We start from the raw sequence: 14389 nt of genomic DNA, 5'->3' as shown, positions 1-14389 counted from the left end.
CGTCGCCCGTCGCTGGCTTCATCCTTGATCATTGCCCCTCCTACCCCATTGACTGCCCAGCTGCCTCGTCTTCACCCCTCCAGTCGTCGATACAGCTCAAATCCACTTTCGTCAGAGCCGTCTTCTCACTCGGTCCAGCCTATTCTTTCGCCAATCTCGCGTGGCCTATCTACTGGAATTTCCTGCTGCCAGTCTGAGCATCACTGAAGGAGAGAAGCCGAGCGAGCGAAACAAGGACGTACTCGTACTGGGATACATCTTGATACTGCCTTGGAGCTGACTTGGGGGGTTGCCCAGTCGCCGACTTTTGATTCAGTTGAATCAGCAACCCTCCAATTCCGACCGACGTCTCTCACGACGAACCGAGCCGACCAAAGCTTGCCCTTGTCCGCACCTCGGAGGCGCGACGACGCTGCCGGCATACCGTGACAATCCACGCCATATCCCGGCCCTCGTCTTGCGTCTTGCGGCTTGCCTCAACATCTCCATATCCATACCTGGACCTACCATACCTCTGCGCAAGGAACCAGCCGCGACTGAACGATTCATCGAGGTCGGAGCACGGCGGTATTGCGATACCGTACTCTGTTATCCACGTACCACACACCAAAGGTACGTTCTCCGATGCGACGCCAGCACCAACAACCCAGGTACCCTGTCTAGTCCTGTTCTGCTCTGCCCTGCCTTTCTACCTACCTGACTGCATGCGTACGCTTGCTTGAGAGTACGTACCGCACCGCAACCCTCGTCTGCTTTTGTCTGCTCTGCTGCCGCTGGTGCTGCCGCTGCCGCTGCCGCCGTCGTCGCTGTTACCAATAATCCCCAACCCGCCGGCGGAATTGGAACTGCTTGCTGTGGCTCGCTCGTCTCCAGCCCGTGCCTGCACCCCTGTTTCCTCGTCGACCCCCTCCCACTCCTACTCCCCCTCTCGCTGCCACTCAGTCCCCTTCCCCGTCCCATCCCGGCCAGCCCAAGTCGCGGCGGATACAGAGCTGGGTGGCTCGGGTTGGCGCGTGGAGGTAACGAGGGTTGACAGCCTCTCAGGAGAAGGGCGGGCTAGCCAACAGTCGGCTGTGCGCCTCCGCTCCGCTTCGCCTTTATCCCGGTATCATCCTTCTTCCTAACCCAAGCATCTAACACAAGCCCAGGTCCCAAGCTAGACCCGCCAGTCCAGTCAGTGTCTGTCAATTCTCCACACCTTTTGCCAATCCGAGAAGACGAAGAAGACGACAAGACGAGACGAGACGAAGGAGAGAAAGAGAAAAGCAAATCAAAGCAGCCCGAGGGTCAGACAGGACGGTCATACGGCCTGTGTGCGCGCAATCTTCCAGTACCTGACTACCTTCCTACTTTTGCACCAAACCTGCCCGCATCGATTCGCATCCGCAACGCGACCGTGTGCCAACCTGCCAGTTGCCAGTTGCCGGTCTAGCCCAGCATACCTTAGCCTCGACCAGGCCAAGGCACAGAAACGAAGAAGGAGGGTGAGCGAGAGAAAGAAAGAAAGTGAGAGAGAAAGTGAGAGAGAGCAGACCACCCACCGCGAGCGACCCCTCCCCAGTCACAGTGCTGCGTTGGTGCTTGCTGCTGCCGCCGCTACTGATACTACCGCTGTCGCTGCTGCTACGTACTGACTGGCTTGTCGGGTCCTGTCCGGTCGATCCAATCCACCAGTCTGCTTAGGAGAGAGTCCACTGTCCACGTCCAGGGCTCGGGCTCCAAAATCCAACAAGATTTGGGCTCCTACCTTGCTCCCAACTTCCTGCGGCCACCACCACCAGTCCACCACCACCTCTAGGCCTCCACTACTACTCGCTGCCTCGCTGCCACTTACCTTACCTTACCTACCTACCTACCAACCTGTCTTACTTTCTTTTTTTTTTTTTTTTTTTTTCTTTTCCTTTTCTAATATGAGATTTTTCTGCGTCTCTTTCCTTTTCTCCCCCCCCCCTTTCCCACCCCCCCCCACCCCCCCCCCCCCCCCCCCCCCCCCCCTTTTTTTTTTTTTTTTTTTTCTACCTTGCCTATTCTATTATCGAGTCTTGACTGGCGTTCGTCGTCTTTTCCTCCACCACCACCTTCACAACCACCGACGAACCACCACCCACTTCGCGTTCCGCCCCCCGCGAATCGCCCCTCTACCTCTGCCTCGCTTTGACTTTCGCTACTCATCATCAATCGAGCGGCTTAATTCAACGACAAAGATTCGCCTTCTTTTTATCGTCTTTCGCCTCCGATAGCTGCCCATCATGGCAGGAAAAATGGTGCTGTACAAGTTGGTGGTCTTGGGCGACGGCGGCGTGGGGAAGACCGCTTTGACAATCCAGCTTTGCCTGCAACACTTCGTGGAAACAGTAGGTCGCCGCTCTCAATCCATTCCATCCTGCACCCCATCGCCACTTTCTCCTCGGTCGGTCATCGACTCCTCCGATCGTTGCCCCAAATTCCATCCTTTCCCCGCTGCTATTACCGCCAAGAGCCCCCTGCTGACCGTGCTTTTCACCGTAAATAGTACGACCCCACGATTGAGGATTCGTATCGCAAACAAGTCGTCATTGACGGCCAAGCATGCATGTTGGAAGTTCTCGATACCGCCGGCCAAGAAGAGTATACAGCCCTTCGAGATCAATGGATTCGAGACGGCGAAGGATTCGTTCTCGTCTACAGCATCTCATCACGATCCTCCTTTTCACGGATCAAGCGGTTTCATCATCAGATCCAGCGAGTCAAGGAGTCATGTGCATCATCGCCGTCATACCCAGGCTCGCCAATCTCTGCAGCCAGCCCACAAGCGCCCGTGCCCATCATGCTCGTCGGCAACAAGAGCGATAGAGTCACCGAGAGGGAAGTGTCGACACAAGAAGGACACGCTTTGGCCCGCGAGCTGGGCTGTGAGTTCGTGGAGGCATCGGCCAAGAATTGCATAAACGTGGAGAAGGCTTTCTATGACGTTGTGAGAATACTGCGGAGGCAGCGACAGGCCGCCTCGAGGCCGCAGCCCGGCGGACGAAGCAGCACCCGGCCCATCAATGGCGATGCCGGAGCGAGGTACGACGACAAGGAGGGTGGCGACCGCTATCGCCGCAAAGTGGGCAGAAGGGAAGGAAAGAGTAAATGTGTTGTTTTGTGAGCTCGCTTGCGACCTCACCCTTTTATTTTCCACCCCTTCCTCGACGGACTTGTTCGGATCCACGGCCTAAACCCCGATCCATTCGATTCGCAAATCCGACGGGCCCACTGCCGCGAGGCAAAAGCATTTTCCACGTCACGACTTGATGATTGCCAGCATTAGAGAAGCGCTGGCAAAGGCTGTCGCAGCCACGACTATTGGGCGCACGAGATCTCGAGTTCTGCTTTGAAGACGATTCGGACATTTCCCCACGTCACGGATGAACAGCTAGCTTCTCCTTGGGCGAACGGCGCACGAAAAGAGAGAGGCATATTCTGGGGCGTAGGTTTCCTGACATTCAATCAAACCTTTGGGCAGACTGGGAGTTCATATTTTTTGTTCATTCCAAACAACACATGAGGGCAAGCTGGCGGTGGTGTTATAGGAGTCTTTTTTACAGGCCTTTTTTGACGTCTAGTCAGTCGCAAAAGAAAATGATGCCATGTATCTGCTCACTTCTACTCCCGGATTGTTGTTCATATGTTTGTGGTTTGGATTCTTCATATGGAGTATTCATGTTCGCGCACGCGAGCTAAGAAGGAGAATTGCCTGGGGAGGGAGAGGCTGAAGGACTGTGGCAGATGCGAGGAAGCTCTAATCTGTGTGTACGGAAACATCACCTGTTTTCTGCGCCGCAGTTGCGGCTGGAAGTAGTCACTTTAGGGGAGGTGACCGCAAGGAGGTGTTGCCTCTTTGTCGAGACGTAGCTAGACATCCAGGATAGGCTGACTTGTTACTCGTTGAATCTACATTATCCGCCCATCCATCCTTGATTTTTTGATCGCCTCCCGCCCCGTCGCTCGCTTTGCCGCTACAACGTATCGCCCCCGGGAAACTTTACCCCAAGTGGACGTTGCGATTCACGGAAGGGTTACTTGGTGAGAGAAAACTATGTATGGATCGGGGAAAGCTACTTCGTAGTTCGGAAACTGTCGATATTTTCCCCCGGAAGAAAAACCCTGAAGAGGACCTTGGGGAATTTGGGAGGATTTGGGGGAGTTAGAAAAGGGAGAGAGGAGCTCTCTGAGTGCGCGCGCGCGTAGTCTTCTCTGCCCGCCGTACCCCGCGATTTCCGCTCCCTCGGGACCTTGTTCTTGAACGAGGATTGGAGAGGGGGCGTGTGGTCAGTAGGACGGACTTTGACAACGGCTTTCCTCAGCTCAGGGGCGCGCAAAGAGGGGGGGGGGAGGAAGAAAAAAGGCCAACATCCCAGGGCAAATTAGGGGTCAGCGAAGACAAGAAGCAAGCAGAGTATCAGTGGCAAGCACATCCGGCAATGTCGAAGAGGAAGGAGGGGAAGTTTAACGAGACACGGAGTTAAGGGAGAAGGAGGACCGCCGTTGGCTATGGGAACCTCGCGACGGGCGCAACGGGGGCAAGTCGGGTTCCGTGTTCGACCACATTTGAGGTTTTTTTTAATTATTAACATGCCAAAGCCGGGCTTTCGGAGAGGAGACGTACGAATAGAGGGATACCTTAGATAGAGCTTGGGGGTGTGTGTGTGTGTTTTGACGGCTTGGCGGCATTTAGCTTCCACCCGGGAACCCACGGGATTTCTGGGCGAGCAGTGAAGTGTAAAGGTAGCGTACTTCCATTGTCTGATAGCTCTCCATATTCCTCTCACAGTGAGAGCACGGCAAAGAAGGGGGAGGGGTGCATCTTCTCCGGGATGGAAGGTGACGGAAGGGAAGGAAGGGTTCAGGGTTTAGGAGACAAAGGCTTGCAATTCGTATGGGTTATTAGCTGTCTCTTTGGGAAGGGGAGGGGGGGGGAAAAGGTAAGGTAGGGGGGGAAGGTAGGTGGGTGAGGGGATTTGGATCGGGGGGTCTAGACCGATCCATTTTGCATTGCTTCGGGTCAATTAGTTTCTCTCACTCTCTCTCTCTCTCACACACACAGTTATCCATCTTGACACACGTACTGGTCTCTTCTGTTTTTGGCTAGATTTCAAGTCTGATGATGAATCAAAGGCGGAGAAGGGTGACGAAAAAGAGAAGAGGAGTTGGTTTAACGATTGTTTCGAATACTGCTTAGCTGCTTTTGAGAGAGACAGAGAGAGAGAGAGAGAGAGAGAGAGAGAGAGGAAGCACGTTTCGTTTCTTTTCTTTTCCGCGAGGATTCATCAGCAAAAGGAGCAAAAGAAGGATGTTTGTAGCCATCGGACTTTTGACCATCTCCGCGAAGGCCATACTAGTTTACATCGTTACCTCCGACGGGCAGCGGTAGGTTTTTTTTCTGATAATGGCATTGTCAACGCGCGCCCCAGGTGGCTTTTTCCTCTCTTCCCCCGGATATCTGTTTCTGGAGACGAGAGACCAAGATACCTGCTTGGTACGGGCACATGCTTTTTTCTCTCTTCTGTGGCGTTGGATGCACGTTTGTTTGCTAGTAGGAACGATGGACGGGTTTCCGTGGCGTGTGGGAATATCTTTGGAGGGCACATCAGTCGCGGGGGAACATGACGGCTCGTTCAGTTCAGGTGAGGGGGTGTGATGTGCGTGGGCGCACATAGCTTCTCTTTTCGTTTGGTGGGCGCTAGCAGATCACTCATACACGCACACACAGAGAGAGGGGGAAGAGAAATACAGAGAGAGATGGATGGACGGACTGTGATCGATGGCACCATAGTCTTGCCTTGTCTGTCAGACTATGTGCCGGGCAAGGGTCCAAGTGCGGGAGGCTGAGGTAGTGCGAGTGAGCGATTGACTCCATCTGTGTGTGAATGTCTCTTTTTTGGGAAACTAGTGACGAACGATGGGGTGTTCTTTGGGGGTGGGGTCCCGTGGGAAGGGGTACTGCCTAGTATACGGTACAGCTCTCTCTCTCTCTCTCTGTGTGTGTATGTGTGTCTCTTTCTTCTTTGGAGGTTGCCGAACAATACAATTGGACGGCCGATGAGTATTCTTCCCAAGGCGTTTTTGGTTCGTTTCCTTTTGGTGGCCTTGCGGTTCACTACGGTTGGATTCCTGGGGCTCGCAAGGCGTGGGTGGAGAGAGAAGATGCAGGCAGAGGGAACCAACGGCAAGCACCTTGGCCGATTAGCAAAGAAATGGGAATGAAAGTTGGAGAATCGATGCTGATGCTATATGCGGGGGTATTTGGCTCTCAAAGCAGAGACTTCATTTAAGAAAAGGTATCTTCTGTTGGACCCCTGCTGTTATTGGGTGATGGGAAGTGGCAGTGGGTTGGAGACGGTTGATTCGCCGATTTGACGTTTGGCGAAGCTGTGACAGCCGAGGAGGTATGGTGGTGGGTTTGGACTAGATGACATCGACGTGCGATAAGACATGGCGGGAGATTTTGAGAGGTTGTGGTTTATGTTTCTGGTGATGGACTGGTCGATTCGCTGAGCTTCGTTACTACAATTTTTCAACCTATGAATGAATGGTCTTTGTATGGAGTCAACTTCAACCCTACGGGTTTGGAGGCCAAGGAGATGGTATCGAGAGCAAAAAGCTTGCCTTTTTTTAAACCGGCTCAGCGGTAGGGAACTCAGTCTCCCTTTGACACACCAAGACTTTGGAGGGGTAGTAGCCTAGCGTAAGGTGGAGGGAGGGTGGTGGTCAGCATTGCATGTACTGTACGGGCTAGTCGACGTTGGTATTTTGATGATTCCCTCGCCTCGAGCCCTTTTTCCTTACTTCAGCTTCATCCAGGGACGCACTCACTACCTGGGATAGACGGGGGGCGTTTGCGAGCGGGACTGGTGCCGATAAGCAAATCTAGGCGCAAAGTCTATTGCGAGATGGGATGATCATCTCGCCCAACGAGCTGATCTAGTGGCCTGTGTCTTATGTGTGTGATCCTGCTGACCAGCATCCAATCTGTTCTTCTTCCTTTCTTTTTTAATTATTTATTTATTTTACCTCCGACGATGCAGCTTTCTTTCCTCAGTCTTGTGCCATTGTCCAGGGCAAGAGGTTGTTGTCTCGCAGCTGGGAGTCGTATGTTTCCTCCCTTTCTGCATAATAGAGGAGCAGCCTAGATGTGGAGGTCACAAGACACTTATGTCGTATGGATGCAATATACGAAATGATGCCGAGTTGCGTGTTGCGTGTTGTAAAGGCACCTTGCTCGGTACTGATTCGGGCTTTGAGTGTTTTTTTTTCCCCGGCGGCTTTGTTGAGGATCAACCTGAACGGGATCCAGCTTTCAAGAGAAATCACACAACACAGTACGCGACACAATACAGCAACACGGTACTGGCACTGCAATGATTCGGGCTATGTGAAGTAACTTCAGAACAGCTCAGGTCCGGAAGTCATACTCTGTCTATACGAATACTGGTGCCCCCATCTGACCCAGACAGGCCGGGCAAAGACATGACCATGGAGACAGAGGCTCTGTACGCCAACTTGAGCGAAAGGCAACCTCGGGTCTGGTAGCCGCCGTTTGCTCGTGTCCATCTCCTATGGTTCGGGTTCAGGAGCGAGCAAGCTGGCAGACCTCGGGTTGAGCAAAAGCCAGCTAGCCCAGCGCGCCCAGCAAGCTTACGTTGCCATGTCGTTGATTCTTCGCTCCACAATCACGTTCCCAAGAGAGGAAGGGGGGGCGTTCTTCAACGACTAACGGATTCCTGCAGCACGTTGCATGCATTGCAACCCTCCCTCGTTCAAATCGCAGCCTCTTGCCTCAGCGCCGCGACCAACAGCCGGTTCTTCCTGTTCCCGCCGTCTCTTTCACGCGCTAACTTTCTCGAACTGCAACATGTCGTGCTACTCAATGCGAGGGTTGGAGTGGGAGTTTGTTTTCCCCAGTTGGCTGCATTCCTGCGGGACAGACGCAACCTCTCAAACCCCTCATTGAACACGGACCTCTCTACGGACCTGTTCCTCTCTCGCGCTCTCTCTATGTCCTTCTCTCTGACTGCAAAGACCGCAGAAAGAGGGGAAAGGACCGTCATTGACCCATACGTAGCTCTTTCCCCTCAACTGTCGCCCCCCCTCTTATTATGCCGGCACTGCTCAGGTAGGAGGAGGGGCATCACGGTGCCCCATGCAGAAAGAGGGCACTACTGGAGACATTTTGACAAAAAAAAAAAAAAAAAGGTCTTCCTCGGGAATTCAACTCGCGACGGCGGCGGAGCTCCAAAATGACATCTCTTTTTTGGACGGGCGGCGCACGTGCAACGAGAACCACCCAACGCGACTCAGGACCCTGCTGAAATTCCAGGTGGCCTGTTGGATAGACCAGAGAGAAATCAAAGGCCTGTTCTACGTCGTATCTATTGAAGCACTGGGTACGGATATTCGCACCCAACACCCCCCTATTTGCCCTTCCCCGAGGAACTTCACCGAAGAAGTGGTTGGCGTTTCTCTGACAGGCCACATTTGAACAGCCGCGGAGACACATGCTCCTGCACAACCCGTGCAGAAAGTACCACTCATAGGATCTGGAGAGCGGCGCGAGGGGCGGGGCGCAACTTGATTGACTGCCCTGTATCCATCCGTACGTAATGAACAGTGGAAAAAGGAGAGGCACCGAGGCAGAGGACGGACGTCAGGAGAGTCCGAGCCCACGTAATACGGGAGCTGGACCCGGCACCGCGTCCGTGCATCCGGAGGAGGGGCCGGGTACCATTCTGACAGTTTGGATCGTTGCTGATCATCCTTTCTGACTCTGGTCGGTTCTATGGGCCGGGTGGGTTCGAGCAGCAATGGGGACGAGAGAGAAAGAGGGAGTGACAGAGACGGAGAGGTAGAGAGACGTATCCGTACTGAGATTTACCTCGGCTTCCCAACCAACTACGAATACTCAGTACTTACCGCTTGTCCTCTCTTCTGCCGTGCCGAGGAAGGGGTGGTGCTCCGTCGGGTAAAACGAGCGGGAAGAGGTTGGCGCCCGGCTGTGCGATCAGCATTGGCGTTCGCGACATCACCCTCGGTGAGTGTCCCACCGACACTGAGGGTTCGGGGTGTTGGGGGTGAGTCTCTAAGGTGAGAGGTCGGTGAAAAGGGACCGGTAATTGGTCCCCATATTCGACGACGACGCTGAGTTGCTCGCCGGTTCGCTTCGACGAGGGAAAAACCTCCCAGGGGTGGAATCGACTCTTGAACCCTCGAACCGAACAGCATTCGCTTCCAAGGCAGCTCGCTCTGCTGGTTTTTTTCTTTCTCTTCGTTCCTTTTTTCCCACGCCTCGCCTCTGGTCTGCGTCTTGGCCTCGTCCGTCCCTCCGGGATTTCCATTCTTTCGCAGAGAATCATCCAAAGCACACTCCATGCAACCACCCTGTCCCTCTTCCCTCGGTATTATCAGAAGCATGTCGGCTCTTTCTGCAATCCCTCGGGCGGCCGTATATTTTTTTTTTTTTTTTTTGCACTACGGGCCGATTCCGGGATCAGATAATGGGGTTGGGGAGGGCAGGGAAAAACACGAACCAGACCGGGGGTCCTGCATTATTGGCAAATTTGGCAGAAGATCCAAGAGCCAGACGTCCGGGTTACGTTTCACCGCATTTCGCTCCGAACGCAGGATTTTCGGGGGGGGGCGAGAGGTATTGTTCCTCATGTTTCTTGTCCCCCTTCTCTGCAGGACCAGAACTTACTGACTGACTTGAGAGAAGTGTCCCCCACACCGACGGGGACCCTTTAAAATGTATTGGAAAAATGGGTAGCCAGCCGATCATGGCTGCGTTGGACAGGGAGTATCATTTGCAAATTGCCAAATTCCCAAATTTGTCAAGCATTGATGACTGTGCTTGACTCTTGAGTCCGGTTGCGGATCAAACGGACAGTACAAAGCAGGCCTGTAGGTGAGCCTGTCTGTCTCTCTTCCCACTCAAGTTCCCATTTCTAACTGTCGGTTGACATTGATAAGGAAATCAACTCTCGCTGAAAATCGTCTGGCGAGGAGGACTGAGGATCGGCATCCAGAACCTTTGGACCACTGTCTATTTTCTCTTTCCCCAGTCACCCTGCGACCTACCTATCGCCGAATCCGGTCCCTGTCGCTGTCCATCTTGGACCCTAACGTGAATTAGTGTAGTCCCAGCCGTCGGTATCGCACGCAATCTTTGCGCTGTTTCCCCCTGCCGGTCCTTTTCTTTTCCTTCTTCTTCTTCCTTCTCTGCGCTCCTTCGCGCGTGAGCATGGAACGTTGTGTACGCATCCTTTTTGGGCTTTGGAATAGTCCCTTTCAAACTCCCCGATTTGGCAGGTGCTTCTCAACGCTCGTTCTAACAGCCCTCCCTTCCCATAGGCAGCAGCAAGTTAGCAACAAATCGGGGACCCTGAGCCGGCGCTGGTCCTGTAGGGATTTCGAGTCAGGACCCTTGTCCACCCATTGCGGCGGGACTTTTTCATTGCTCAGTGGTATGGTCCGTGTGTGAAGAGAAAAGGGCCCCGCGGAATGGGATGTGCTTCTCGCGGGTTCACCAGCTTGACACCACCACAGCTGTCGAACTCCCGGAGCCTCTATCGTCCTCCCCCTCTTCCGCGAGAAGGGGTGGGTGGAGGCGAGGGAGTGGGCAGCCCCCCTTGCTAATGCTTGGCCCCATGCGTTCCTCTCTTACGGATCTCGGACGGTGCCTGCCAATCACCGTCCTCGGGGCCGGGCTCCGGCGCCCAGTAGTTACGTTACGCGGCTAGGCGATGGGATCATATGGGAGGCCTGACTGGCGAGAGGAGCACGAACGTACGGCTGGGAACCTGGGACGGCTTTTCCCCGGGTTCGCCAAGTTTGTGTCCTTGCGGCAGAGAAGGGGTGAACTACTCCAAGATCTCCCTATCCCCCGGCCCGTTGGAGTCGTTGGTCTACTTGGCATGAATAGGTACCTAGGTCGTCATTCATCACCCATGCTTGCTGGCTGCCACTAGTCTTGCTTTCCAGGTTCCCTCCTCCATCCGAAAGGTCCAAAACATCTCTCTCCAATGGCTCCAACAGCCGAAGCGGGAAACGTAGCCGTCCGGCAGATATTGATCACATATCTGTTCCGGAGGGAGAGTGGAGTAGGCAACCAGGACAAACAATACCGGCCGCCAATTGTCTACTGTTCTCCAAGGAGCCAACGCGAGGTTGGGAATCGTCTCAAGGCCCTTAGAAAACGGCCAATCGCTCAAGGGTTTCGGTCTGCTAGGCTGAACTCAAAGAGTACGGCATCGTCTTGCTTGTTCGGACTAGCCCGGGCTATCAACAACGTCCTTAGCATAGCCGAGGGACCTGAGGCAGGTCTTTTCTTTTTTCCTATTTCTCCCTCTTCGTCTAAATCTTTACGTATTTTATCTCCCGCGACCTGCCTCACCGAGAGGACGGTCGCACCATGGGCGATCATCCCGCGTGGGGGCCAACCGGGGGTAGAGGTTAACCGTCTCACGGGAATCCGTCTGGGCGACTCTAGTACTCTTGTATGTGATAGGATGCAGAGGGGGGACGGTAGTGGCTCAGAGCCGTCGGACAAGCACGCTTGGTGGTGTGGTGCCTCGCCTTGAAACGGATGGAGCGGGTGAGGCCGACGCGCGACGCAATAATGGGGGGAGGGGGGGCGGCGATGACTGATATACCCCCACGGCTCCAAACATACCTTGATGAAGGCGAGACGGATGGACGAGCGTTGTACAGGGCTTACACCGGTATTGAAAAGGGGGAGGTCCTGGATTTAGTCTACGCCGGAACGGGGAACGTGTGCCGACACCGTGTCGTTCGGTAAGCGATTATCTCCACCTCGTCGCTTGAACGGCTGAGTTGTTGACGGTGAGAAGTGGGATACATTACAAGCGTTAGGGAGCCTCTAGACTCGGGTTTGGAGGCCGAGAGGCGGGTATTGACAGGAGTCTGTTGGATGGATCATGTCCTTGGCTGTCTAGCACGGTGAAACTATTGGTGCCGAGGCGTATAAGTTGCCAATGAGTGAGCACGAGCTGAATGCTCGTCAGTAGACATACTGCGCTACTGGGAGACCATTATACCTTCTTTTTGTGATACAAACGTGATAATTTGATCGGGCACGCAGCGTCCTCAACTCGCTGGGCTGAAGACTTGTTTTGTCACCAGGATCTTCGGTCGTTTGCTGGTCTCCGAGGTGTAAGCTTTGTTGAATCTTAGGGTATACGAGGTAAACACCGACCTGTTATAGTCCTAGCATGATTGCTCTTGAACGTTTTGTAATAATGTCAGGCGCTTGAAGGGTTGGCGGAGGGGATGAAGTCGGATGACAGAGGGGGTCCGAGTATATGATTTGTCGAGTCTTCCGAACTGGATTTAGAACATGAAGAAGAAGCTGCCCCGGGGGCATCATAGCTTCTTCACAACTCTTGCACTTGGCTGCTTGAAAGTCCAGCTTAACAAGCAGGTTCTATTTGTAGAGCGCGCCAAAGTCAAGTCTAGTGCTTTGTATTCCCGTTCAGAATTGCAGATTAGCGTGATGCAGATGGATCGGTTTCCACTGCGTACCACATCCTATAAGTCCGGATGATACATGTCTCTACTTGAATGAGATTTTGATCAGCCGTCTTCCTGGTAGCCCGATGAAGACGGGAGCTTTTGCTACGAAATTCCCTCCTTCTTTTTCAATCTCGCAAGAAAGTGCTCTTCATTGTGCTAGTCAGTTCCCTTGGTTTTGCTGGCTACACTCTACTCCATCTTCAGATTGTTATTAGTGCTTCTATGTGTAGGTATAGAGGGAAGACATGCGTTCAGGTTTATAGATGTCCTACATAACCAAATCAGATGCGAACCGAGTTACTATGGGCAGCTGGATCAATTACGCGTCCATCTCCGCTGCTTTAGAGTTTCCTACAACGTCCGTCTTTTGAGGCTCACGTTCTTCGCTGCTTAACGAATGACACTATGCCGCGGCTGAAGGCAATACGAAATTAAGGTGTGGGACTTTCAAATCCGGCTGAGAGACAACACAGTCTTAACCTTTGATCTTCTTGGACGGCCCGTGATCCTAATAGAGTCGTCGCAGACAGTACTTAGTAGTTACCAGCGACTCAGCAGGGGGTGATAGCCGCGGGGCCGCTGAACCTGTCATCTACACGCGCCGGCCTTCTCTGGATGCCCATGAAACTCGTCCAGAAGGAGAAAGATGAGAGAAATTATGCTTGGCAGGAGCTGAACACCAATCCTAGCATGCCATTCTGTGACTGGTTGTACAGGATATCAGGTGCAGGAGATTGCAAGTCGCCTCGTCGTGGCAACATTTCGCGACTTGCTTCGAGAAATCGCCGGATCCCGAAGATGAATACGTTAGGGTGATGAAGTGCGGGATGTGTGATACAAGAGTTCCCTTGCCATACTTGACATAGAATTTTCAGTGACATCACTGACTCTCTGTTTAGACTACCCAAGTGTTTAGCCCTTCTCTTTCTCCGTGAACCGCAGGGCCACTGGGAAGAAGGGAGAACCCAAGTCTGGGCTTAAAGAGCGTTGCGTAGGGTCGCCCGCCGTAACTCTCCCAAGATTTTAAGTAAGTAAAATAATTCCCTGGTTCCTTTTATGGCGAGGTTAGTATGTGATGACATTTTGCTGTACAAGAATTTCATAACAAGACCTATCGTCTCTTCCGTCCCGTGGCTTCACGCTACGCGATGTTGAACGTGACAGACGTAGAGGATATCTAATTCATCATCTCATAAATTATGTTTCGCTGAGCCTCTATCGCAAAGTAGTTTGCGTAATTGAATTGCTTGGTCTCGAGAATACGGACAGCGCGTTACGTTTTATATGTCACGATCTGACCCCATCGCCACCTCGTTGTCAACTTTGAGAACACAGTCTAAGAAGAATGCAACCGGGTATGTTCCAATAGAAGACGATGATGATTCTTCATACCAAATTTATGTACACCTTCACATCTTCGGTATGATAATGAGGTCAAAGGTGAGTATTCTTATGCCGTTCAAGGCTCCTCGTGTGCGATTTCGACCAACGCAGGTTTGATTGTGTGACTGGGATTGTGGTAAGAGGCAATGCTTCATTGCTGCTCGTCACCGCAGAGTGATCTGACATCAAGTTCCCAACCAATGTACATTATTTTCAAACCCTTGGAAAAATTTGGAATGATTTGACATGATTAGGATCAATTACCCTCGGTGGTCGACTGGCCCTCCATCTGTGTGCTTACTCCGATCCTCCTTGTCACAGAAGCTCGTCTGCCCTCCCAATGATTCAAGTGCATCATTTGAATTTATGACTGCATAGGATTAAGCAAAACAAAATATTGAAAAAGTGGAATTGATTTGGGGACTTGTGAAAGATTGAGAGCGTATGGTTGATTGTA

General features: G+C 52.9%; 2 protein-coding genes across 2 annotated transcripts; one reads left to right on the top strand and one right to left on the bottom strand.

Annotated features, from left to right (window-relative positions):
• Positions 1-200: 200 nt before the first annotated feature.
• On the bottom strand, positions 201-960 carry CORC01_09183 (uncharacterized protein; the record flags this gene model as incomplete). The annotated part of the gene is made up of 3 exons (XM_022620812.1): positions 201-412; positions 498-562; positions 713-960. 3 exons carry the CDS (start codon positions 958-960, stop codon positions 201-203), a joined length of 525 nt encoding a protein of 174 aa, XP_022472754.1.
• A 1289-nt stretch (positions 961-2249) lies between these two features.
• CORC01_09182 (Ras-2 protein) lies at positions 2250-3130 on the top strand (the record flags this gene model as incomplete). The annotated part of the gene is made up of 2 exons (XM_022620811.1): positions 2250-2354; positions 2513-3130. The coding sequence occupies 2 exons, from the start codon at positions 2250-2252 to the stop codon at positions 3128-3130; spliced, it is 723 nt and encodes a 240-aa protein (XP_022472753.1).
• Positions 3131-14389: the final 11259 nt, after the last annotated feature.

The sequence above is a fragment of the Colletotrichum orchidophilum genome (genome assembly GCF_001831195.1).
Source record: "Colletotrichum orchidophilum strain IMI 309357 chromosome Unknown Scaffold_81.1, whole genome shotgun sequence".
NCBI lineage: Eukaryota > Fungi > Ascomycota > Sordariomycetes > Glomerellales > Glomerellaceae > Colletotrichum > Colletotrichum orchidophilum.
This window is presented reverse-complemented; position numbering and strand designations above follow the sequence as displayed.